At 38.1% G+C, this 27320-nt stretch overlaps 1 protein-coding gene across 4 annotated transcripts in view; it reads right to left on the bottom strand.

The window, feature by feature from the left end:
• Positions 1-27320, bottom strand: part of cadm3 (cell adhesion molecule 3) — an 82796-nt gene that overhangs the window by 13838 nt on the left and 41638 nt on the right. For 2 of the 4 annotated variants that reach the window (XM_079818906.1, XM_079818907.1), the window contains exons 3-8: positions 17502-17651; positions 12804-12956; positions 11125-11262; positions 10838-11008; positions 9920-10010; positions 7442-7614 (exon numbers count right to left, since the gene is read on the bottom strand). In XM_079818906.1, coding sequence (XP_079675032.1) covers positions 7442-7614; positions 9920-10010; positions 10838-11008; positions 11125-11262; positions 12804-12956; positions 17502-17651 — 876 coding nt within the window. Of the gene's footprint in view, positions 1-4854; positions 4876-6810; positions 7201-7441; positions 7615-9919; positions 10011-10837; positions 11009-11124; positions 11263-12803; positions 12957-17501; positions 17652-27320 lie in introns of all 4 variants that reach the window. The other 2 variants (XM_079818904.1, XM_079818905.1) reach the window with 2 other exon arrangements.

A 27320-nucleotide genomic window follows, 5' to 3' on the forward strand; every position in this document is an offset into this window, starting at 1 on the left:
TGCACATGCTCTTTGAAATTATATTACTATATATTTAAAATCCATTCTTTCAACTGCAGATTCTATTGAGAAAGAGTCACAATGCGTCTGTGAATCTCTTTACCTGCTCTAATGCACAATAATGCTTATCTTAGGAAACAATTTCAGGCGTTTTCTCCTCTTTAAAAGAGCCCTTGACATTTTCAAGCAGTCTGAACTAAAATATCTTACACGAGATGACAATCATTAACAGCTTTTTCGCATTCAAATATACAGAAATGAAGTACAGGTCCAATTTCCTGTTATTTCACATTAAGTATACTACCATTCAAAAGTTTGGTGAGCATAAGAGACTTTAAAGAAGTCTCACCAACGCTGAATGTATTTGATAAAGAAAAATACAGTATTAATATATTTTAAAATGCATTACTGTGATGACAAAGCTGAATTTTCAGCAGCCATTACTCCAGTCTTCAGTGTCACATGATCCTTCAGAAATCGTTCTGATCTGCTGATTTGCTGCTCAATCAATTATAACCAATGTTGAAACAGTTGTGCTGCTTCATATTTTTGTGGAATCCGTAAAAAAAAATTCATTCATGAATACAAAGTTCAAAAGAACAGAATTTATTTTAAATGTAACATTATAAATGTCTTTCATGTTACTTTTGATCAATTTAATGCGTCTTTGCTGAGTAGTATTTCTTTAAAAAAAAAATTACTGACCCTAAACTTTTAAATGGTAATGTATGAAAAAATTTGCAATATAATGTGTAGAGTGTTTGTAATGGGCTGGCAAGTTACTACAGTGTTATTTTCCATCTACCGTGAAGCCCCAAGAGCCACTGACCTCTCTGTTTGAAAGGAAACACATGAATAATCAAAAGCAAGATTTCAGCGAAGAGTCTATCATAAGCTTCAGTGACTTTGCCTGGACTCAGAGAGCGTGAACGACATCCATCACTCCCGCCCACGGCACGATCTCTGTCTCCATCTCAAACAATACTCCATCAAAACAAGACAAGTTAACAGTCACCCTGACGCTTACACGCTTTAGGAGAAGAAAAAAAAAGAGGGCGATAGATGAGAGCAGAGAGGATGAAGGAGGACGAACAGAGTGAGTGCTGAGTGACACAACAAGAAGCCCTGAGAGCAACAGAGAGAGAGAGAGAGAGAGAGAGAGAAACAAACCAAAAGTGGACCACTGAAATAAAGTGTAACCAAAAAACGATGTCCTCAATATGTTGCGCTTCCTCATCCCAAGTCATTAGCTAACTATTATGCTGTTAGAGGGTAATTGCAACGCCTTAGGGACAGATTTATAAATTCCACAAAAAAAAAAAAAACTGATGGGAGTGGAAAGTTCAGCGGATGATCTAAACACACATATTAAAGAACATTTCCATAATGACCAACACAATCTACCAAGAGCAGTGCAAAGTAGTGTCTGGTTTAACCCTTGTGCATCAATTTTAAAAAGTAACTCTGAGGTCCTTAGAGGACCAAAATGTCCATGTAAAAAAAAAAAATGAAGCTTTGGAGCATACTTAAGTTTGGTCGCATTTTAAAGAAGACTATTTTTGTCGAGGTAAAACAAAAGTTAAAAAAGTGAAACATAAAAGTTATAGAGGTTTGAGTTTATGATTTATGAACGTTATTTTATATAAAAATACATATTTAAGAAAACATGTTTAACTCAACAACTGCTAGAAAATCAAAGCCATACATCTAAACAAGTTGTGTTTCAAATATGAGGTTGATATCTCAACAAATGAGCTTTCAGTAAGATTTTGTTTGGGCGCAGTACCAAATTTTACCTCATTAGATGCCAGCAAAGCTCCACTGGTGCACACAGTGGTTGGATTTGTTTTTCTTCTCTTAAATATTACACTCACACACTATTTTTTTTAATTACACACAAATAAACCACACTCTGACACCCATACCAACACACCCACACAATTATAGCTGCATAATTTATACAATTCGCTCTATAATATGCAGAAGCAGAAAACAGGAATAGAGCGAGTATTTGCTTTATAGGCTAAACCTGAGAAAATGGCACCATCTGGTAAAAAAATTGTAAAAATGTTAATTTTAAAGCCTTGCCAACAGAATGAAAGCCTATTAATAAAGATTGCATCATTTTATAGTTGAATGGCCCTGGAATTAAAAATTGCAGTTTTAATGGGTTTCAATGGGGACATTTTTGTCCTTACGGTCCTGAGTGTAAATATTTGTTGTACCTAATGTCAAATAGATTTATTAAAGGAAAAGGGGGTGAAATAGTAAAATTCCAATATAAATACACACTAGTGGCAAAATATATACATTTGGCATTAACAAAAGCAAAATGATCAAAAAAATCTAACTGAAAAAGCCATAGGAGAGTGTACCCCACTCTCCTATGTATCCTACAAATACATAGGAGAGTGGGGTAAGATGAACCAGTGGGTAAGTTGACCCACCCCCTTTATCTTAGCAACCAAACAGTTTTATTGTCATTTGACCATATATTTTGGAACCACCCATCATTTCTGCAAGATTGTGAAAAGGAGAAACACATGAGAGGAGTGGAAGGCACCCATTTACTTTAAAAACTGCTTTTGGCTTGTCAAAGTAAAATGTTAGCATAATGGATGGCTGTTACATCAAAGCAAATATGTCCAGGTCTAAAAATATTTATGATCCATATTGATGATTTAGCAATGTATAAAACCATGCAAATTATTTGGCTAAATATTAGCCTAAATTGGTTAGCTAGCTAGTTTTGTCCAAAATGGTAGCAATGGGGCTAAGTGAGCCAAATGTTGCGGGGTAAATTGAGCCCGTGTTGTAAATTACCCCACAATATGGCATTGTAGTTAAGTTAAATATAGTTCAAAATCTTTGAAGTATAAAATATTACACAACTGGTTTAGTTTATTTTATTTTTTTTTTGAATTTATTTAATAGGAACAATGTACAAGTACACCAAATCCTTCTCTGATAAGAATCAGAAGATGCTTAATCATATACAGTATATCTTTCTTTCTACAGTATATCTTACAGGACTATCTGTAGTCCCTAATAGCTTAACATGTTTGACATTGCAGAAATACTACCATGCCAAGAACCTTTTGACTAAAATGTTATTAGTTTCAATAACTTTTATTCATTTATTCTAATTCAGTTTTTATGTAATTTTACTCAACAAACTCTCTGTTTAGTCTGTTTTTGGGAAGGTTACAACTTTAGTGTTCAACATATTGTTTCAGAAATGCAAACAATTAAAGATATTTAAATTTCAACTTAATTTGCTTGATTTTATGTTGTTCAAGTTAGCTTTAAGAAAAGAAATACAATCATTTGTACAGGGATATTGGACTATTAAATTAATTTGGGTTTAATTCAGATTCAGTTAGATGGTTAGTTTACACCCAGATGGAGCAACTTACCCACTGACTTGGATCAATTTACCCCTAACCCAAAAATTGAGCCACGGGAACACTTTTTTATAAGAAGCCGTATTTTTAGAACCATTTGTCATAGATGCATTCTGATCATTTAAAATTATAGGAAACATTCTGGAATTACTTCAGAGACTTTATTGTACTTCTGTCTCATTTTCCCTTATCTTGAGGACCACATAAGTCAAAAAGGAAATGCTCATCTTGCCCCACTCTCCCCTTATGCAATAAGGCCAGCCGCAAAAATAACCTTTTCAGTGCCTTTTCAGTGCTTATTTTTCACTTTAGTAAATCCTGACAGTAGTTTTTTAACAGCAAAAGAGGGTTTGTGCTGGCGCAAGCTGTTAGTAAATCTGGCTCTTAATCTGGGAAAATTTTGATCATATGCTTCTTGAAAATGAATCATATAACGACTCTAATGGGGGTCTTTTATGTTGACAAAATTAATATATATATATATATATAATGCGGCAAATGAAACTTCCAAATATAGCTTTTTTTTTTTAAAGCTATATGGCTTTATGGTAAACATGTTGAGGATTAGCAGCAAGGCAATCGATTTATTATGTTTGATTCGACACAAAAATAGTTTATTCAGGTTATTAAGACATCTCCTTTGATATCCATACAAATAGATCGGCCTCTGGCCTCCCGTTGGGTTCCCACGGTGTTGCACATTTATGAATAGAGATTGTAGTCCCCCCTGGAGGAGGGTCTCTGCATGAAGCACCAGTGTTGATGATGCAAATGTACTACGGTTTAAATTAGCACAAAGTGGGGCAGAATCGAACTTGCAGCATGCAAATTGACATAAATCGGCATTCCTTTAACAGCCAGGGTCTGAAAATGTCCAGATTTATGACATGGGAAGATGCATGCAGGTTCAACTGATTCACTGCTGATGCTTTGACTTCGTTTTGCGTCTTCCACCAGGATTCAGATGGCTGGACCTCCCTGTAGCAAAAACTGTGTTGCATCAATAATAAATCTCATTCATTTTTCTAAGCGAGATTGTTTACAAATTGGCTGAAAATGCAGTTTTCGGCGTCAACCTAATTCAGTTTTAAGCTTTCAATGAACCAGCAAATTTGCACTGATATTAATAGTCTTCCATGTAATATCAAATGTTTTGCCTTCATGAACAACGTTCCTGCACCATTAACTATGTTAATAATGACAGAGCAATTCAACAGAGAGTTGTAGCTAAAAAAACACCCAGATCCATCATAAATTGAGACAAACAGGCTGATGAAAAAGAGATAGGGGAGAAAAAGAGGGACAGAGATTCATTCAAAGATCCAAAAAAGAAAGACAGGCAATACTGAAAAAAAGAGAGGAAGTTAGAGAGAGAGAGAGAGAGAGAGAGAGAGAGAGAGAGAGAGAGAGAGAGAGAGAGAGAGAGAGAGAGAGAGAGAGGTGACAATACCTGCAGCGTTCACTCCAGGTTCTTCTCAAGAGGATGAAGGGATGAATGGATGGGTGAGTGGATGGATGGATGAGGACCACATGAGTGGAAGCACGAGATGAGAAGCAAGAGAAGGAACAAAGAGAAACGATCAAAAAAATGTGTGCATGCGTGTGCGTCTGTGCGCGCTCACTGAACACTATCAAAAAATAAGTATCTCGGAGGAGTATTAAGGAGGATTTCACATAGCGAAATAATGAAATAATTGAAGCGAATGTTTGCTGGAGGGAAGGTGTGGTGTCAGATTGTGTTTCTGGATAATCAGAGGCTTTGCCATGAGATGTGCCTGGTTAAATCCTGCATTACAGTCAAAGCTGACAGCAGATGCTGCTCAACATGCTACTGTGATACTGAACTGGAGATCTCAAAATACATCTCTATCTTTTTCACACGCACAAACACAACCTGCTCGATTATGAAGTGACACATTCAAGCTGTTCCACCCACACACCCAGGGAGGGGCATTTTGGTCGTTTTGTCTACATAGGTACGTAAAAGATGAATCAAGCGAGTACTCAAGTGTTTTCGTGGTGGGGGGGTCTACACAACTGTGCTCTTTTTTTAAAGAAAATGTTTAGTCTATAAACATGTGCATTACTTTACATGCATTAGAAGGAACAGTTCACCTAATTATGGAAATTCGGTCATCATTTCCTTACCTTCAGGTTGTTCTAAACCTTTATGAATATTTTGAAGAATTCAAAATATTGAGAACGGGGGCTGTCAAGCTTTGAAAAACACAAAAAAAGGCATCATAAAAGTGATCGATATGTCTTATCTGCTTTAAAAGTCATACAAAAGCTTTATGTGGGGAACAGACCTATTAATTACCTCCCACTCCTGTTCAACCATTTCAACAAGAGTCAATGAACAGAACTTGAGGACCGAATCGGTACAAATCATGAACACATCATTGAGAAAAGTTTTGTAAACTAAATCAAATGATTCATTAAAAAAAATGTATCTCAAAAGAATAATTCATTCACAAACTGAATAGTGTTATCTCATGAAGAAAAGCTGCATTGTATTTTTAATGATTAATGATTTTATGACATACTTTTATGCTGCTTTCAAAGTGTTTTTAATTCACTAATGAAGCCTGACAGCCAGCGTTCTCATTCGCATTTATTATATTAACTTGTTCCATGCATGAGTCAAATACGTCATAAGGGTTTGGATCAACATGAGGATGAGTAAATGAAAAAAAGTTTCATTTTTAACTGGACACACTCAATCATTTCCCTTAAAATGCAAAAAGGTTTGGGGTTGGTATAAGATTTTTTAAGAAGTCACTTAAGCTCACCAAGGCTGTATTTATTTTATCAAAAATACAGTAATCTTGTGAAATATTATTGCAATTTAAAGTAACAGTTTTTTATTCCAATTTATTTTAAGATATATTTTTTCCCTGTGATGGTAAAACTGAATTTTCAGAGATTCCAGAAATCATTGTAAAATGCTGTTTTACTGCTCCAGAAACATTTCTTATTATTATCGAGTTAAAAACAATTTTAGTGGAAACTGTGATCCATTTATTTCAGGATAGTTTTGATGAATAGACAATGTAAAAGTAAAAGTATTTTGATCTATTTATTGCGGACTTGCTGAATAAAAGTATCAGTTATTTCCTGACACAAAACATTTGAACAGTAGTGCATGCAAAAAAATATTTTTAGCCCTTTTGATCTCATCTATGTATTGATTTTGATTGGTATAAAATGTTTTGAAGTTTAAAAGTCAAGGCAATTATTGTGTTGACATGATCGATCATTGCTGTCTCTTCTCACAGCACTCAGGTAATCATGCCCATCCCTATTCCCTCCCACACGCACACAGAGAAACCGCTAACTGTGATCAGTGGCACTGCAGTGGAATATTAAAATGTGGTTAGGTGTGTGTGTGTGCACAATGGATTACCTGTAAAGGTGTGCACTCCATTCAGCCATGGTACAGATGATGGAGTGGCAGGGGGGGAAGAGGAGGGGGAAGAGGGGGGTGAGGGAGGGATACGAGCAGGAACGGAGGAAGATGGAAGAGTGAGATCTGGGAAGAGAGCGTTGGAAAGAGAGGTGGTGGGAACCTCAGGAGAAGGAGGGACAGTGGAAGGAGCAGAAGTGGAAGGAGGGAGAGTCGAGGCGATTGGAAGAGTGGATGTGGGGACGGTAGTGGAAGACGACGAAGAGGAGGGAGGAGGGAGAGTTTCGCCTTCAGTAAAGGGTGAAAGGGACGTTTGAGGAGGAGATGTGGGAGAAACAGAGGATGAAGGGAGAGTAAAGGTGGGAATAAGGAAGTCTGTATCTCCCTGGTCTTGGAAGAAAAAAATGACGATGAGAAAACGATGGAAGGAGAAAGGGATGATGGATGAGAGGGAAATGGAAGAGGAAATAAAGAGCGTGTCATGCAAAAAGAGAAACAAAAAAAAGGAAAGTAAAGTTCAGAAAAAAGAGATGTGAACGTAAACGTAAAACAGCAGAAGAAATAAATGATGACAAAAACACCTCTTTTTTCCATTCCTCCCTCCTCGCTGTTCGTCTCTCACGTTAATTACCTTGTACCAGGAGAGTGTGTGAATCATCCCCCATGCCGATCCCATTATCAGCCTGGCACTCATAAACGCCATTATCCGACTTGTTGAGTGATTCGAAACGCAGGAACGCACCATCCACCTTCGCCAGCGGGGGGAGCTCTCCGTCTTTCTTCCGCCACACAAATGCAGTCGGCCTGTGAGAGAGAGAGGGAGAGAGAGAGAGATTACATTACAAAACAGACCACATATACAGCGTTTTTGAAATTTCACATCAAAAGAAAAGCAGAAAGAGTCGTTTAATTGAGCAGATTGAAGGGTTTTGCAATTTGGCACACTATCAAACGAGCTGAGGAGCACAGAGGGATGCACTGGAGAGAGTCCCGAACACAGCGAAGCGCAGTCACATGTCAAGTGAAATGAACCAGATCGAGTTAATCAGAGGGGAAAGAAAACCGTGTAGCCAAGCCACCAGTGTTGTGACCTACCTGACCTGTAGGGACATATGACACAAACAGAAAAGTCAACACTTAGAAACAGCTGCTATCTTCTAACTCAATTTTCTGGGTGGACGACTATAAGCGTGGTGGGATTTGGGACAGGGCCAATGTTTGTGTTCAAAAACAAGTTTCCCGAATATTCTCCCTGTTAACAGATAGCCCCGCCCCAAAGTCCTGATGTTAGTTGAGCCAATGTTGCTGCGTGTTGTGCTGGTCATGTACTAAAACGAACAGAGAAATGTTTTGATTGCGCCACACAGTGTTCACACTTCCTGGGGAATTCAACCCACTGCTGGGATAAAAGAAAGTATTTTAGCATCAAAAAATTACACGCTTCACCTCCAAAATCCCCTCATATGCAAAACTAAAAGTGGCTTTTTTTTCTGCGAGTCCAAATCAGCGTGTCTGTGTGTGTTACAGGGATTTAGAGAATTACGATGAGGACACAGGCGAATCATTATTTGAGTGCATGAATAAACCAAATAATATCCTTTTTATTGATGTTGATAGAACGGTGTTGCTATGACTAAACTAATATATTAGTCCACTCTTTCTCTAGCTCTGTCATGAGATATGTTACTTGCAATACAGTAAGACAACAAAACAAGCAAGGAGATATGAGAGGTAGTGTTTCACATAGAACCTGGACACACACACACATTGTGTTTTCATGTTTTATGGGAACTTTCCATTGACATAATGATTTTACAAACTGTATATTCTATCCACGAACCCTAAACCTAACCATCACAGAGAACATTCTGCATTTTTACATTTTCAAAAAACATAACTTAGTATGATTTATAAGCCGTTTTCCTCATGGGGACCAATGATTTTGGATATTGCCATCTTTGTGGGGACATTTTGTCCTCATAACATAGGGTTTACCAGGCCATACACACACACACACACACACACACACACACACACACACACACACACACACACACACACACACACACACACACACACACAATTATCTTTGAATTCTCTGTAACATTGTAAATGTCTTTACAGTCACTATTGATCAATGTCATCCTTCCTGAATAAAAGCATTCATTTCCATTAAAAACTAAAATCTTACTGACCCCAAATGTTTGTGTAGTGTGTATAAAGTATAGATGTGTGTGTGTCTGTGTGTGTGTGTGCAACAAAAAGTTTATTACAAACAATGTAAATGCCACCTCTGATACTCCAAGTATATTCTTCAGATGCAACCCCCTCTTTGTGCTCCCATTCCAGTAAGGAAGAGATGGACAGTAAAAGCAAATGAGAAAATGCGACAGAAAGACACTGGGATTTCTAAATGGGGTTGAATAGCTCTCAGTGTGGTACTAATGGATGTCAGGAGCCATAATGAGTTGTAATGTGATCTTGCACCAGTAGAGGGTGATATTCAATTACATTATCTTCAATTTCCAGGGAGAAATAATTATGTGATATAACCAGGCTTAAGTAGCTAAAAATTATATATATATATATATATATATATATATATATATATATATATATATATATATATATATATATATATATATATATATATATATATATATATATATATATATATATATATATATATATATATATATATGAAATAATAATGTTTCGTCCTTTAGCTCCTGAAAGGGAGTTGTTGAACTCACTGAGATCATAGATGGTCAGCATTTAAAACAACCCTATGTAAGGATGTCTCTGATCCCTCTCTCTGTCTTCTATCTGTATCTCATGTAACATCAAGGCAAATATCTCTGTAATACTGTCAAACGGAACTCTGCGTGTTTGTGTGTGTGTGTGTGTGTGTGTGTGTGTGTGTGTGTGTGTGTGTGTGTGTGTGTGTGTGTGTGTGTGTGCATGTGTGTGTGTGTGTGTGTGTGCGTGTAAAAGAGAGAAAGGAGATCAATAGGCTGACCATTTTTAGCTTCATACATAAAACATGAATGTCAAGGATGGAAATGAGAGTGTGTGTGTGTGTGTGTGTGCGTGTGTGTGTGTGTCTTACTCTGGATTTCCGTTCCCCACGCACTGCAGGTAAAACTTCTCTCCTTCTCTGGGCAGGTCACTCTCAGGCTGAATTGACACACTGGGAGAAACTGAGAAAAAACACAAACACACATTTTTGTTTCTCTATATTTGCTGTGCTTTTCTCTTCATGTTAATGTATTATAGTGGTGGGTGGTATGACTAAAATATTATATCATAGCATGGCTAATATTATAATCACAGACACTATGAGACAAATTCAGTTTTATAAACAGAATAAATAATATTTTTATATTTAAATTTCAAAAAATATATATTAGTATATTATAATGTATATTTTGGAATAACCTTCCAGAATTAAATATTTTAGAAGTGTTAGGCACTTTTTATTTTTGTCCTTTTATTCGGAACTTAATGCATGCAAACAAAAAGAGAAGATTATTCATAACAACCACACATCAACACCAAAACAGCTGTTTCAGCTGTTGTTTTTTAGCACTTGTGCTAAACCATTAAAAAAACAGTGATATATTAACACGTTCACGTTGAGGCTCAAATAAGTAGACAACAATGCCAAGATCATGGGTTTGATTTTCAGGGAATGCATGAACTGATCATATGTATTACGTTGAATGCAATGTCAATGTCAATAACTAGGAATGCATGATTTGAAGTTTGAAGCCATTGTAAAATAGGTGACAGCACATTTTAAGTTGGATTCTAAATAAAGGTGGCACATTGTGACAATCCACAATTACACTGTATTCACAATGCATGATGTTTAGACAGATAGACAGATATGGTATATCATTTGTGGTATAAACTGCATAGCAAAACTTCTGCTGGTTGACATTTCTAAAATCATAGCATCATACCATTCAACTCTACACAACAGCTGCATGAAATAAGCTTTCTGGCTTTTGTATGTGTGTCTTACACAAGACGTTGAGGGGCTGTTCTGTCTTCTTGTCTCCGTTGGCGATGGACGGGTGATCCACCGCACAGGCGATCAGAGCATTGTTATCATTCCTCGTGACAGTGAGGGTGAGCTCACTGGTTACTGTGTAGGTTGGTTCATCAGGGTTGGACTCCACAACATCAGGACGCCCTACACATACGCAAACACAAAATAAACACTGTAATTACGGAAAAACAACAGTTTGGGTTCAAAGTGGATTTTTGACCTGACTGTGTGTGTGTGTGTGTCTGTATGTTCGCTTGTACCTGGCAGCTCCTCTTGATCACGGTACCAGTGTAGTTTAGCAGGAGGTTTGCTGCCTGAACTCGTGCAGGTAAGAGTAACCTTGCCGCCCTCCTGAACAGCATCTTCAAAACCTGTTATCACTGGCTTACCTGGAACACCTGCGAGAGATACAGAGATATACAATGAAAAAAACATAACATTATCAGGTGCAGTTTGAAGGAAATAAGTGGCTAGATAAAATGTAAATAAAACAAAAACAGTCCTGCTCCCTAAGTAGCGGCTCACTATCGACAACAACTAGCTACTTGTTATTAGGCCTGCATGGAATTTGCACCAAATGAAATCTGCTCTGTAGATTTCTGCAGAATTCAAATGTCCATCATTCACACCCCCCCCGCCCATTGCATGTTCTTTTATATAAAAACTTGGCAAATGTCATAATGTTTTTAGCTGCCAAAAAGAGTACAGTACTCTCAGCTCCGTTTGACGAATTTTACCATATTTAAATCAATTATGTAACCCCCCCAGTAAAGAAAATGTGGAGAAGTGTGCAAGTTCCGCGTGGGCCTGGTCACATCAAACATGCTTACCAGAAGCGTCTGGTGCTTTTTAAAAGAGGTGAAGCGCAGATGTCAGTTATCAATGACAACATGTGTATCTGGATATTTGATGATTTTGGTCTGCAATATGGCTCCCAAAATCAGTTTCTAGCAAACATTAAACTTGTACTACTTTGCAGTGTGACCTTTCCATCTGAATTGAATGTGAATAAAAATGTTATCAAGCTTGGAACATTATGGCTCTAAACATTCATGGGCTACACACAAAAACAAACATACACCATGACCAGTGTAAACTGACTCTTAGGGACCTATTTTAACAATCCAAGCGCATGGTCTGAAGCACATGGCGCAGGTGCACTTAGGGTGTGTCCGAATCCACTTTTGCTAGTTTAACGATGGAAAAAACAGTTGGCGCATGGTCCAAAAGGGTTGTACCTAGTCTTTTAATGAGTCATAGGTGTTTTTTGGCCGTTTGCAATAAACCAATCAGAGTCTCATCTCCCATTCCCTTTAAAAGCCAGTTGCGCTTGCACCATGGCGGATTCGCTATTTACATCTTGGAATTTGCGAGCGGAAAGATGTCGCATTGTGCCGGGTGTATGATTAATTGTGAATCAAACCCTTATTGTGACAAATGACCTTTCAAAAAGACTCATGAACTCAGGAGTTATCAGTTTTAATCATGCTGACAAATCTTTTACTATATGAACTGAACCTGCCAGTTACAGCAGTTATTGAATTGAAATATGACACATTTACTGACCTCTAAATTACCACTACTGATGTGTGTTCCAAGATAGATTGAATGACAGAAATGTTTTAATTTTCTAATGGTGTCAGTTGCATCCCCGTTTCAATCATTTGCCATTTGTGGCTAAGATCACTTTGAGAGTGCTCATAATAATTTAATAGAACAGCCATACTTTCAGATGGGACAAAAATATATTAATTTAAAGGCCACTGTCCATTAAACAAACAAATATTTTCCCTGTGCTAAAGACACCCATGATAGTCTCAGACCTTCAGTGAAATACATGAAGAGGAATGAGGAATGTGCTACATATAACAATAGCTAATTCTACTGATTCATACCACCCTGACTGAAAACGCACACACACACACACACACATACATACCAAGTACTGTAACTGTGGCACGTGCAGTCCGTACAGGCATGGTGAAAATGGAACAGGTGTACTCTCCATCATCTGACAGCTGAACGTCCGCGATGGTGATTATCAGCTCTGTACCCGTGGACTTTACCAACTGGATACGGTTATCTCTCAGTGCTGAAAAAGACAGAGCAGATAAGAGAAACACATACACTACATAGGTGCCATATTCTAGAATTTTTTGCATTTTATTTTCCCCTCTCCGCTGATAACATTAGTCAAGGTGCCTGGCACCAGAACCATTGTGATTTAGATTTATGTGATTGCTTTCTACCATCTCTCTAACTCTTCCATTTTCTCCTTTATCAGACTCGAACTTGTTACTTTTTGTTACTTGTTACACACGCAAACGTATGCACACAATCCTGATCCACACTACATTCATATGACTTTGAAATCCATTTATAAGATTTTTTAGTAAATGTCTTATTCAGAATGAGATGTGTCAGTATCACTGAGTGCGCAATATTGTCTGATCTGAATACACTCATTTTCGCTTACTCTTTCCTTCTCTAGCGAACCATGTGACGTTTACTATGTAGTGAATAGTGAACGAGTCAGCAGTTTTGGACACTGTATACTGTATGCATGAATGCATAAAATGCCTCTGTTCTCTTACAGATATTGTGAGTTCAGCACCAAAGCGAGATGACAGACATGAGTACAGGCAAAGTTTCCAGTTTTCTGTGCTCTCTTTCCACTGACAGGTACTCTCAGTTGTTGTATGAGAAAGTCTCTTGGCATCATGCTGATGCTGACATTATTACTATAGCAACCCATGTAGATACACTGGGTATTGACTACACCGATTTCACCATGCAAAATGACAGTCCTCAGATTAGATTTGTGTGGAACCAAGCCTAGGAATTAAACCAGCTGTACATTTAGGGATTCTACAAGTAAATGACCTCTGTTCTGATTGGCTAGCATTGTTGTTCATCAGAGTAAGCCAAGTGCCTGAATACTGAATATACAGTCACCTAAAGTATTATTAGGAACACCATACTAATACTGTGTTTGACCCCCTTTCGCCTTCAGAACTGCCTTAATTCTACGTGGCATTGATTCAACAAGGTGCTGAAAGCATTCTTTAGAAATGTTGGCCCATATTGATAGGACAGCATCTTGCAGTTGATGGAGATTTGTGGGATGCACATCCAGGGCACGAAGCTCCCGTTCCACCACATCCCAAAGATGCTCTATTGTGTTGAGATCTGGTGATTGTGGGGGCCATTTTAGTACAGTGAACTCATTGTCATGTTCAAGAAACCAATTTGAAATGATTCGAGCTTTGTGACATGGTGCATTATCCTGCTGGAAGTAGCCATCAGAGGATGGGAAGATGGTGGTCATAAAAGGATGGACATGGTCAGAAACAATGCTCAGGTAGGCCGTGGCATTTAAACAATGCCCAATTGGCACCAAGGGACCTAAAGTGTGCCAAGAAAACATCCCCCACACCATTACACCACCACCAGCAGCCTGCACAGTGGTAACAAGGCTTGATGGATCCATGTTCTCATTCTGTTTACGCCAAATTCTGACTCTACCATCTGAATGTCTCAACAGAAATCGAGACTCATCAGACCAGGCAACATTTTTCCAGTCTTCAACTGTCCAATTTTGGTGAGCTCGTGCAAATTGTAGCCTCTTTTTCCTATTTGTAGTGAAGATGAGCGGTGGGGTCTTCTGCTGTTGTAGCCCATCCGCCTCAAGGTTGTGCGTGTTGTGGCTTCACAAATGCTTTGCTGCATACCTCGGTTGTAACGAGTGGTTATTTCAGTCAAAGTTGCTCTTCTATCAGCTTGAATCAGTCGGCCCATTCTTCTCTGACCTCTAGCATCAACAAGGCATTTTCGCCCACAGGACTGCCGCATACTGGATGTTTTTCCCTTTTCACACCATTCTTTGTAAACCCTAGAAATGGTTGTGCGTGAAAATCCCAGTAACTGAGCAGATTGTGAAATACTCAGACCGGCCCGTCTGGCACCAACAACCATGCCACGCTCAAAATTGCTTAAATCACCTTTCTTTCCCATTCTGACATTCAGTTTAGAGTTCAGGAGATTGTTTTGACCAGGACCACACCCCTAAATGCATTGAAGCAACTGCCATGTGATTGGTTGATTAGATAATTGCATTAATGAGAAATTGAACAGGTGTTCCTAATAATTCTTTAGGTGGTCATATTACATAACCCATATATGTGGTCATGTTGCGATGTTAGTCGTGATTTTGAATGACCTGTTTTTCAGTCTTTTGGGGCTGGACAATTTTTAAAAGTTAAAGTATGTCTGCATAGTACATTAAACGATTTTATCTCAAAAGGAGAACATTCATAATTTTCATTTAAGAATAAAAATAAAATAAAAAGTAAAGCATGTCCATAAGCTTTAAGGTGATCTTCATGCTAATGCACTCCATAAAGTTCACTTTTAACAGATTTACACGTCCTGCTTGTTTCCGCCACAGAATAAAACATTTTAAAAGATAATTGCGACTTTTTATCTCACAATTGCTAAATTATATTATATTATATAACTCGCAATTACGAATTTATATCACAATGTGAAACTGTAAACTCGCAATTTCCTTTTTTTTTGTTTTTTATTCTGTGGTGGAAAAAAGTTTCCATATCTTTCTCTTATATGGAATTTAAAAAATATTAATATTTGAATTAGCTTTTCTTTTTATGTAGTCAGTTTTATTTTGGTATCAATTTCAATTTTAGTTTAAGTTTTGCCTATGTTATGCAAAACAATAATTTAATTGTTTTTTTAATTTTTTTAATTTTATAGTTTAAAGTTTAAGTTTTTCATCTAATATTTACATTTTATTTAGTTTCAGTTTAACTTAAATGCATGAAAACAATTAATAGTTTAAGCTTTAGTTAATAATAACAACAGTTCTCTTCCGGGAAAATGGAGCAAAAATACTGATGACTCATCCTGCACTACACAGATTTTTGCCCAATCAAGTGTTCTGTATAAAGAGAAAGGTCCCCCCTCCCACCGGTGGTTGGTCTGATCAAACAGGCTGGCAATGATCGAGAAAACCTGTTTGAGAAGTTATTATTTTTGCTAATGGTGCAGAAATTACACACTTCACCTTTGAACAAAAGGAGAACTTGTGTCTAACGCAGATATACAGTAAATGTGTGTGTGCGCTTCATGGTTTATCAGTAAGTGAAGGGCACTTAATTTGTCTTCATCAGCTGACGGTCCTCTGTCCTCCGTTCTGCTCTTTCATGCACACACTCCTCCTTTGTCATTCCTCCCTTTATCTCTCTTCGCTCATCCACCCATCCATCGTTCCTCCGCGCTAATCTGTTCATCTCTTCACACTTGTGCGTATGTGTGAGTCTCCTGTTCTCCTTTTACTGTGCTCTCTCTCTTTCTCTCTTTTCTACACAGCAAAAAATCTTTTTCTTAATCACTATTTTTGTCTTGCTTTCCAAATATATAAACGTCCTTCAATTTACATCCATTCACAGGGGAGCAAAATTGTGTAAGATAATGAGATTTGTTTTCAGAGAATATATCTTAAATCGAGTTTATTTCTTACCTCAAATTGTTTTTCTTGTTTAAAGGTCAAACCACACCAAATTTATTTGAATTCATACTAAAAGCAATAGGGTTCGAAAATTAAACTTCATTGGAATTTGGAAACTCTTATTATCTTGCACAATTTTGCTAAAAATGTATTTATCCTATAAAGTCCACCTCCGTGACTGTATTTCTCTTCTCCCTTCTTTTAACGCTCTCTTTTTCTTTCTCGTTCAATAGACTGTTTTCTATTTCTGCTTTTTCATGGTGCTCTCTTGTCGCCTTCTTTTGTTTTCCTCTTTAATCAGGTCACCCCTCTATTCTCTCTCTGTCTTTCTCTCTCCATCACCTCGCCTTTTCGTTATCACAGAGCCACCTGTTTGTTTTTAGGGTGATATTAATGTTTTAGGAAGGTGTCTCGCGCGTTCTTTTTGTGTTCGGTGTTGGGGGACTAAGAGCTCTGTGGAAATCTCTAAGGAAGGGTCCAACGAAAATCAATTACTGTTCAGACCAAAATGGCGAGTAATTGCAATCGGAGACCACAGGCTTAAAAGCGAATGAGTAAAAGAGAGGTCATGAAATGTCTGTTTGTTAAAGTCAATGTGAATTGCAGTTTACAACTAGTTTTACCAGTAATTTGACACTTTTTGTGGGAAATAGGATATTCTACTTAAATAAATAAATGTAAAAATACTCAATGGTTAAAAATGTTCAACGAGATTTCATTTTATTGATTAGGAATTGATTGGATTGTGAAAAGAGAGAGCTATTAAACATAATGCAACCAGCCCGAATGAAAGTATGCCTAAATAAAGTTATGGCAAACGGGAAGATATTCAATACATTTTTAATGAGTCCCCTTTTCCCACATCTGCTTCTGAAGACTTGAAATATATAGCCTAAATCACACGGACCACTGTTGTAGTAGGTTTTTTTTGTTGTTGTGCTTTTTGTCATTTTTTTGGCAACTTCAGTTCCCATTCACTTTTATTATATGGGGAAACAGCAGCCAGGACATTGTGCAAAACATTTGCTTTTGTGCTCCACAGAAGAAAGAAAGTCATACACGTTTGCACATGAGAATCATCATTTTCCTGTTAAAATAGGTGGCGCTCACCTCTCTTTTCTCCAAAGTACAAGGTCTGCTGGGCCGTGTTAGACCACTGGAGAGAGGAGTTATCGTTTTCCTTCACGCTGCAGGTCAGGGTCACCACCCCGCCCACTGCCACCGTCTCATCTTGGGTCACTGGCTGGAAGGGGTCTTCATCTGGGCAACAGGACAGAGATAAATGAAAAGTTATTAGAGTAAAAAAAGAGAGAGAAAACCAAGATGGCATCATAAAATGAGATATAGTTAGAGACAGAGAGAGAAGACAGTGAGAAAATGAGAGTGAGACTTAGGTGAAAATTAGATGCTTCGTCCCCATCATCATGATCTTTGAGTGCAGTGGTGTATTTTTTGCAACAAAAAAAAAAAAGAAGAGAAAACGGCATCGTTAGAGTTGCCTGCGCCTCACGCTGCGTGGGTCGCCAGAGAACGAAACTGAAAAATTCGATATGGCATGAAAAGAGATAGGAAGGAACTGATAATAATTAAAACGCCTGCTAAGGTCTCCAAGATTCTGAAGAAAAACAACATATTTTAAGAGGATATATATGTCATTACTAATTAGCCATGTTTTTTAAGGCTCATATCAGATATTTGCTAAAAAAAACTTGAAACTTATCCTGCAACATTTATGATACTTCAAAAATTGTGCTATTCTTTTTTTTGCGGAGGGAGTTCTTACCTATTTCTGATTTAGATTTATGAAGGGACCAATCACATCTTATGACCAGAATATCATAGAGACATAGGTGGATCCTTTAGGAGGACCAGGAAAACCCTAGCTATCTGCATAGCAACACCCTGGCAACCACCCAGAACGTCCTAGCACTGCAAAGCATCACCCTGTAATCCCCCAGAAAACCCAGTGACTGCACAGCAACAATCCACGATATGCAAGCAGGTAAAATGCAACCACTTGGCAACCACCCAGAACATTCTAGCTACTGCATATCAACCAGTGAGAATATCCCAGCATCACATCCTAATAATGAATTTTGTACAGGTAAATACCACTCACATTTCCTGAAAAAAAGAGCTTAGTTTTGTGATTTTATATTGGTTGCTTAGTGCTTGTAGGGATTGGGGTTTGAGTTTAACTGTAAAGCCCTTCAGGCATCTAACAGATGATAACTTTACTCAAATGTGTCTGTGTGAGTGCGAGTATAAAGGCCAGATGTAATGCCAATGTGAGTCTAGCTGTATGATAATTCCGCCCTGGGCGGCCCATGCTCCACTTTACCCAATAATTACCACTTAGGTTATAATCGATGACCTTTTTAATGCTGACCGCTGCTGGATCAACTGTGGGCAAAGCGCTGTCTGAATGTTAGGCTAATGGCAACTTGAATGGAGCGACGCGTTAATGTTTAGTGAATGCTGGGCAAATGCTGGCTTGACACTGGCCAAGCTCTGGACTCAAAGAGATTAAACATGGAGCAAAACTTGGCTGAATGTTGGGCGTACGCTGGCTGAATGACGAGGCAAATATCGCTAATAGCAAGGCTAACATCGGTTGAATGTTGGCTTAATCTTGCCCTGATTCTGATTTCAAACTGGCCTTATGATACTGCATTTGTCGAACTCGATCTTGGATTGATTCAGGCTAAACGCTGGCTTAATTGTAGCCTGATGTTTTGCTAGAGCTAGGATTAACCTACTCAATCGCAAGCCAAATGCCGGCTTTCCACGTGCAAATATGTGGGACAAACGCAGGTGCGCTAGGCGAGTGTGAAGCTGGGCCGAACTCAGCCTGATTAGACTAGAAGGCTTTAACAAGACTAAAAATGTAAAAATAGAGCTAGATCAGAAGGGATGAGAAAAGACCAAGTCTCAGCATCTACATCACAGAACATCTGGCTATGTATGTGCGTACATGATAAAACCTCACGTGCGCTCAAAACCAACAGTGGTAGAATTAGAGTTAGCTCTCTAAACCCAATGAACCTATGCCAACAGATAATAGGCTAAAATTAGCCTTTAGCTTTAGCGCACACAGTGCTGGCTACTTATCGGCAACCAATTAGAGCGGTGTTAGCAGTTAATAAGCGATTAGTGGGTCACATACACGCGCTCTGTGCAGTGGACAACTGCTGCAGGGGGCACTTACTGAGACTCTCAAAATGGCATCTGATCCATTTAACTGGTTATGTCAGGACACTGACTCGACTCTAATCACTGAGTGGATGGAGTGAAGTGGATATGGGGAGAGAGAGAATCTGGGTGAATTCAATTTCAAAAAGAACACCACTATGTCCTACTCACTCCAAAGGGCAGAGCACTTAAAATGAGTACTCTGAAGTGTGCAGGGCGTTACTGTCTCATATGTGCATGATTGGAACACACACTACACAAATATATGTCACTGCCACTTTATGTAGAATCGTAACATTAACTTGATTACATACGCAGTAGCATTTTGAATTCTGCCAATATCGACTCATACAAACTTTTCAACTGCTTTTGTCCAAACAACGAAAGTCATTGGTGTCCAAAACAACACTGGACCCCCAGTGAAAAGACATTTATTGTTGCGCAAAATAAAATATGGATCATACAAGTTTGGAACAACAGATGGACATCTGAACAAGTAGTGACACAACAAGTGTTTATCAAAATTGTCTTTAAAATGTTTAAACAACATTTACATTTATGTATTTAGCAGATGCTTTTATCCAAAGCGACTTACAAAAGGGGAACAAAAGCAATCAGTCAAAGAGCCATCCATATTTTTTACAATATATAATGCCAGGTTTATTAGACAAGTGCATTAGGAGGCTTGATTTAAGGGTGTGGGGTGGTTAAATGTTTGTGGAAGAGGTCTTTAGTTGCTTCTTGAAAGATAAAATGTTCTAGGCAAGAGACCAAATCCCAAACAATCCTGATGGCTGTTGCAGACTTTCTCCCCTTCGCTTCATTTCACCGCAGAATCGATTGTCAACAAGATACAGGTCGAGACTGGATTTGCAGACATATTGAGATTAAAACACAATGCTGTGCCTTCTATATTGGATCCGACAGGAACGGTGCAACACACTTATGTGAGTAAAACATGTTTTTTATATGTGTTAGTATTGCATTGTTACAGATCGTTTGATATCTATTGATTACATACCTTAGCACGCTGTCACAGGCTGGAGAAGGTGTTATTGGTTCATTCGTGATCAGACTCGGACTTGAAACGCCAGTGCTCGCAATGTGTTTTTCAGGCGGGCTACCAAAACGTATCACCGGCCTGCCGACGGGCTATCTTAAATAGTGAGATAACATTCCTTTCTTGCGCGCGCACGCGTGTGTGTGTACGGTTCGTGGTTATATTCAGCGATCGGGCGGGCCAAGTAATACAAAAATAACATTCCAATCAATCGCGGGTGGATGAGAGATGAATCATTGTGTTTGTTTGATAAAGGCATTTTGTGAGCCCTGTGAGTGTTTCCCCAGACGCTTTCAAAACAATCCCCACATGTACTGAGGGCAGCTGAAGCTCATTAAATATGCACATCTTATCCAATCCTAGCCGTGGGCGTTTACTTCCAAGTCTTCAGTGCGGCACGCCCATCAAAACCGAGCGTTTTTCAGAGAGCCTCAAAACCATGGCAGAAAATAGCCTATTACTTATTCATTATGATGTTTTTGAATGTAAAAACCATGCGAACGTCATTAGTTGACCTCAGACAACACAACAGTATAACATTTTTTAAAAAGCCAGTCATGACACCTTTAAAATGATCTTGTAATCATTCTGCTGCCACTTTAAGACCTGACACATGGATCCATTATACTGTTACATGTGCGTGTTTACATTCACTTAAAACATAACTGACAGTGTTTACGTGAATACTCGCCAAGACCGGCATTTTGACATTATTTTGTGTGTATTTGATTGTTTAAGCGCAAAATAAGCAGCAAAAAAGAACTTAATTTATTGCTGAGAGGTGGCTTTATGCGAGAGATTCCAGCCCTGTAGCACCCACAATATTATTTCGGTGCAAATGAAACAAGTGAGTGTGAGGAGGTGGGTTTGTGTGTCAACTTGCTGTCGGGGAGATGAAAAATTAGTATTGGAATCATCGATATGTATCAATTGAGAATGATTCATTTTGAATTGAATTCTATTCTATTAATTATTAATTTCTCAATTTTAAAATGCATTTTTTGCATTTAAGCTTAAACCATGTTTGTCCTCAATGCAAGTGAAGCCAGATTTAATGCAGTCTTGGTCGTATTTACATTTACCTTGTTTGATCTTCTACAAAGTGACAGATGAATTTGTGCCAAAATAAAGTAGAGTTTGCTGGGCAAACGGCTTTTGATGTCAACAACAAAAGACATGGAAAGCACTTTCTCCTTCCTCTGAGGAGCAGATAAGCCTATTTATTTATATATGCACGATCATATGGTTAGTTCGAAATTTTTATTCACATTTAGCATTGTTCCCCTTTCCGTCTGCAGCCCTTCGACCCTTTTTTTTTGTTACGACCCAGCAGATGTGGTGCACTGCCTTAGAATATTCCCACAGACACACTCGCGGTTGATTTAAAAACACTCAGACAGTGTCATTCTCCATCGCATCTCGCTCTCTTTCTGCCTTTCTCTAGGTGTCTCTCGCTCACACACACAAATGTGTGAGGGTGTAGAAAGCGCACAGCCTATATTTAAAGTAACATCGTTTACACCCTCCTCACATAGACGAGAGTGCAGAGAGGACGGCTGCTGAAAGAGACAAAAGCGAAAGATTACAGATAAACAGATGAATAAGGCGAAAGACTGACGAAGAAAGCCAAAAGGAGAGACAGAGAGAAATAAATGAGAGAGAGGGAGGGAGAAGATGAGTGTTTGTATGTGAGAGATAACACAGGTTGAAGTGTAATAAATACAGTCCAAAAACAGACCGTGAAAAATAACCCCTTCATCTCTCCATTTCCCTCTTCCTCCTTTCTCATCTCTCTCCATCTGTGCTTCACTTCTTCTTTCCTCTTCCTCCTTCTTCCATCTGTCTCTTTCTGTCTCTCCATATTTTCCCTCTGGTATTCTATCACCTCTACACCCTCTCCTCTATCTCCCTGCCTCTGTTACGGACTCCTTGTTTCCTCCACTGCATATGTCTATTTTTCAGCCCGATTAACGTTTGACTGGCACAAGATCCATTTGGTTCTTCTCGGATGTCCAGCTGTTTGTGCGTGTATGTGTGTAGCAGCTGGACTAGATGAAGTCCTTGTTGCCTTATTAATTGGTCAGACTGCGCACATTTATACGATTTGATCAAGATTTGATTTGATCTTCTAACTGCTGGAACATATTTGCTTAATCATAATCTGGCAGTGTGTGTGTGGACACAAAATATTGATTTATGAAGCTTAATGGAGATTGTCCGTGCAAGAACCCATTCAGCTCCGATGAAGATCTACAGATATATCACGCCACTACCTCCCCCCTACCCGTCCGACAACAGATCCGTAAGAGGTAATGGGTCAACATACAGTCACAGGGCCCAGCCCTGTTGATAAATATAATGGACAATGACTTTTTCATTTTCATTATCAAGATTTTAGGTTACATTTTATATAAATGCATGATTAAAAAAAATGTAGATTTTAGATGCCTCAGCATTTTTTGGGAAGATATATTGTCAAAATACTGCACATTTTGTTTTCTTAAGTAAATGTATGTATTATGGAGGTTAAGATATTTTTACTGTAAAACAAGACAAAAATGCACATTCTTTGCCTTGTATATCACCTTTATATATATATATATACAACCATTTTAGTTTAGGGTCCAATTCTCAATATAAACTAGTTGCTTATTACTATTATTAGCATATTACTAGCATATTGGCTGCTTATTAGTACTTCTAAAGCACATATTAATGCCTTATTCTGCATAACCATATTCTACACCCCCTAATCCTACCCAATACCTAAACTTAACAACTACCATACTAATAATAACCAGTAATTAGAAGTTTATTGAGGCAAAAGTCATAGTTATAGTTAAATAATAGTGAGAAGTGGAATCCAAAGTGTGACCATATATATTACACATCACGCAGTAGGACAAGAAATGTCACCATGTTACCCACATATGGTACACTTGAGAGTTTAAAAAAAAAAAGTAATACTTTTATTCTTCAAGAACGGACATGCTAAACTGATCAATAGTGACATTTATGACTGAAAAATTACCACAACAGAACTGTTTTCCATGTTGATAATAATAAGAACAATAAATATTTTCTTGAGCACCAAATCAGCATATTAGAATGATTTTTGAACGAAGACTGCAGTGAAGGCTGCTGAGTATTCAGCTTTGCCATCACAGGAATAAAATACATTTCATAATATATTTTGTTGTAGTTCACATACTCAAGTAAACACTTGTGTAAAGCTTTATACAGTGCATTAGTAGGTCATTCGGAGGGTTGGTCGACATGACCCTTTCCAACCCCCCACTCAATGCCAGCTGTTGCCCTATAACTGCCCCACCCCACCCCAACCACTCTCACACACACACACACACACACACACACACACACACACACACACACACACACACACACACACACACACACACACACACTTTTCTGCCCGATAACTGCCCCCCTGGGTGTGTACGCCCTTATCCTTATGTCATTTGCAGTCTTTTTCATCCTTCTCTCTTCTTTTTCCATCTTCACACAATTTGTGATTCACTTTGAAGAGAAGTTCCATATAAATATGAAATGTAATTTTCATGTCAAAATTTAATTTTCATGACAACCACATTTCAAATGAATAGATGTATTATTAATGATGTCGGAACAATATTGTTGCATAGTATTTTTTTTATATAGAGCACACACACACACACACACACACACAGATTGTTCCTTGCTTGCTTGCTTGAGGATCACATTGAAATTAAAAGGGCTCATTAAGATACTAGAAAAAATCCTAGAAAATATGATCCAATGTAAATATTTACATAAAAAAACTCACTGTTAGAGAACATATAAATCATTCACACACTCTACAACAGACAGTCTTCATTAAATGACTGCATCGTTCTGTCTTTTCTTTCTCTTTCCCGCTCTTTTTCACAGTTGTTGGTGATTATGCCGCCCTCCTCCCTCTGCCTGTCAAACATTGTTAGTGCACTATCTCGCCCCCCAGAGAGAGAGACTGAGCAGGGGGCAAGAAGGGACGGAATGACCCAGAGAAGGAGAGAGAGAGAGAGAGAGAGAGAGAGAGAGAGAGAGAGAGAGAGAGAGAGAGAGAGAGAGAGAGAGAGAGAGAGAGAGAGAGAGAGAGGATTCTAAACTGTTCGAAAGGAACCATTATGATGCCCAAAAATATTGTCTAGGTGACCCGCTCACTATTTGTTTACAATCGTTTGAACTTGCCTATGACGACCACAAGTGCTGTGTCTAGGAAGCCACCTCAATAGATTTGTTTCAAGCATTTGAATTGACTATGATACCTAAAAGCGCAAACATGCATTTGATGCCCAAAAATGCCGCCTGTGCCTATGTAGTTTTTTAAAAAAATCCCTAAATTGCTAGTTAAACTTCACAAATAAATGACAAGTCACGTTAATATTGAATTTAATTTATTAAATTAAATTGAATGAAAATTTACTCCGGTTACCTGTTTTGAACATTCAGTTATGCATTAAATGCCCAAAAATGCTGTCTTTGTAGACAGCTTTCCATTCAAGGTTCCATTCAATGTCCAAAAATTAAGGTCCAAAACACTTTCCAAATTTAAACATGCATATAACTCCCAAATAATGCTCAGTATTCTGACTACTGTATAGGTTCAATTTAAATGTTTAAACCAACCTACACTGTAAAAAAAAGTCTGTAAAAATAGGGCACAACGTATTGTATAAATATGAAGGAATTTTCCGTATTGTTTTTTACAGGTGTTTTACCTGTATTTTGAATTACACATTGCATTAGTTTCTGTTTTAAGCATTAACAAAATTTCCGTAAAATTACTGGATAGTGTACTGGCAGAAAACTACCAGTACATTTTCCATTTTAATTTTTTACAGTGTACATTCTCTGAAATAATGGTACAAAAGCTGTCACTGGAACAGTATCCTTTAAAAAAGATTCAAAGATGTACCATTTAGTTACTAATATGTACACTTTTGGTACCAGTATGTACCTTTGAGGTACTAATGTGCACTCTTTAGGTACAAAGCTGTACCTTTTGAAAGGGTACCACTCCAGGGACAGCTTTTCTTCTGAGTGTATGATGCCCAAAAGTGCTGTCTACATTCAAACATGCATATGATTCCCAAAAATGCTGCCTAGATAGGCAGCTCAATCATTTTTATTTATTTATTTTTTCATTTTGATTATAAATGCCATGCCCACAACTCAATAGGTTCCATTAAAATGTCCAATTGAATTATTGAAATGTGCTGTCTACAGTTCAAACTATAATGGCCAAAAATAGAATCGTAGCTCACCGTGCTTTCATATTTATAGGTTCAGTTTAAACATTCAAACACACCTATGATGCCCAAAAGTGCTATCTAGGTAGGCAGCTCACTAGGTTAATCTCAAACATTCAGACATGCTCTACATTTGAACACGCTTATGATTCCCCAAAAATGCTGTCTAGGCAGCTAACTAGCTTTTGAGATTCAGCCAATGAAAAAGAGCACTTAGTGCTTTGGCAGGTATCGAGTGCATTGCAGCCAATAAAGCACTTTGCGAAATAAGAGGTCAATTACAAGGAGGTGGAGATATGAGATCTCTTTATCAAGCAAACAGACACATAGTGACCTCAGCCACCACAATGCCACCATAAACATACCCCCACGACTAACAAACACGGCAGTATAGACTCAACTTCGAGCACTTTCTCGCTCACTATCGGTCCATCTCTCACTCTCATACACACACCGACAGACGCCAGGAGCCTCGGAGAGCCTTGTGATGGATAGAAGCAAAGAGAGGAGAGAACAGGGTCCTGAGGGAGAAAGAGAGATATAGAGACAGATAGAGGGAGTGACAGTGAGAGGTGAAAGAAGAAAGAAGGGGGGTGAAGAAGACCGTAAATTAAATCATTTTAGAACAAAGGAGGAAGGTTGCTACGCAACCAGACAGGGAGGTTACCAGGGGCAACCACTATGACCTGAAGCTTGACCCTCAAAACGAAGCGACCTCAGCCCACATACACGCAAAAAAAAAAAGCTTTTCCGTTTATTTGTTTTGCTTCCCTTAGTTTTAAGGAAAACTGAGGAAAGAGAATGAAACAGCACATCAAAATTAAGAAAGAATCAGCGGGTATATATGCTGTGTGAGTATATATGATGCCTGTGTTTACTTAGCTATACTTCAGGGACAAAATTACCCACAGAAGCTAGCTAAACCTGACAGAACCTCCCTATGGGGGTGAATAAATAATAGATAATGTTTGTTTTATGTTAAAATGCAAAACATTTCTTTAGGGTAGGTGGGTTTCAAAATGAACTCTCGCAAGTGGCAAATGTGAGTAAAAACTGGCTTTGGCAAAACAAAAAAAGTAGTCTGACCCTCACTGATGTAAGTGATTGATCCCAAAAACAAATATAAAACGTAGACTCGATAAGACATCTGTTGCATACCCTGACAACCTTTTACTTAAAAAAGTTAATATATTTATTTTATATTTACATAAATAAAATTAATATGTAAAATTATATTTATACAATTATTTTTTGTTATTATTATTCGATTTTTATATATATTTAAAGGGTTACTGCAGCGATTAGCATTAAAGGGATAGTTCACCCAAAAACGAAAATTTGATGTTTTTCTGCTTACCCCTAAGGCATCCAAGATGTAGGTGTCTTCGT

Source organism: Gobio gobio (genome assembly GCF_949357685.1).
Source record: "Gobio gobio genome assembly, chromosome: 6".
Classification (NCBI taxonomy): Eukaryota; Metazoa; Chordata; class Actinopteri; order Cypriniformes; family Gobionidae; genus Gobio; species Gobio gobio.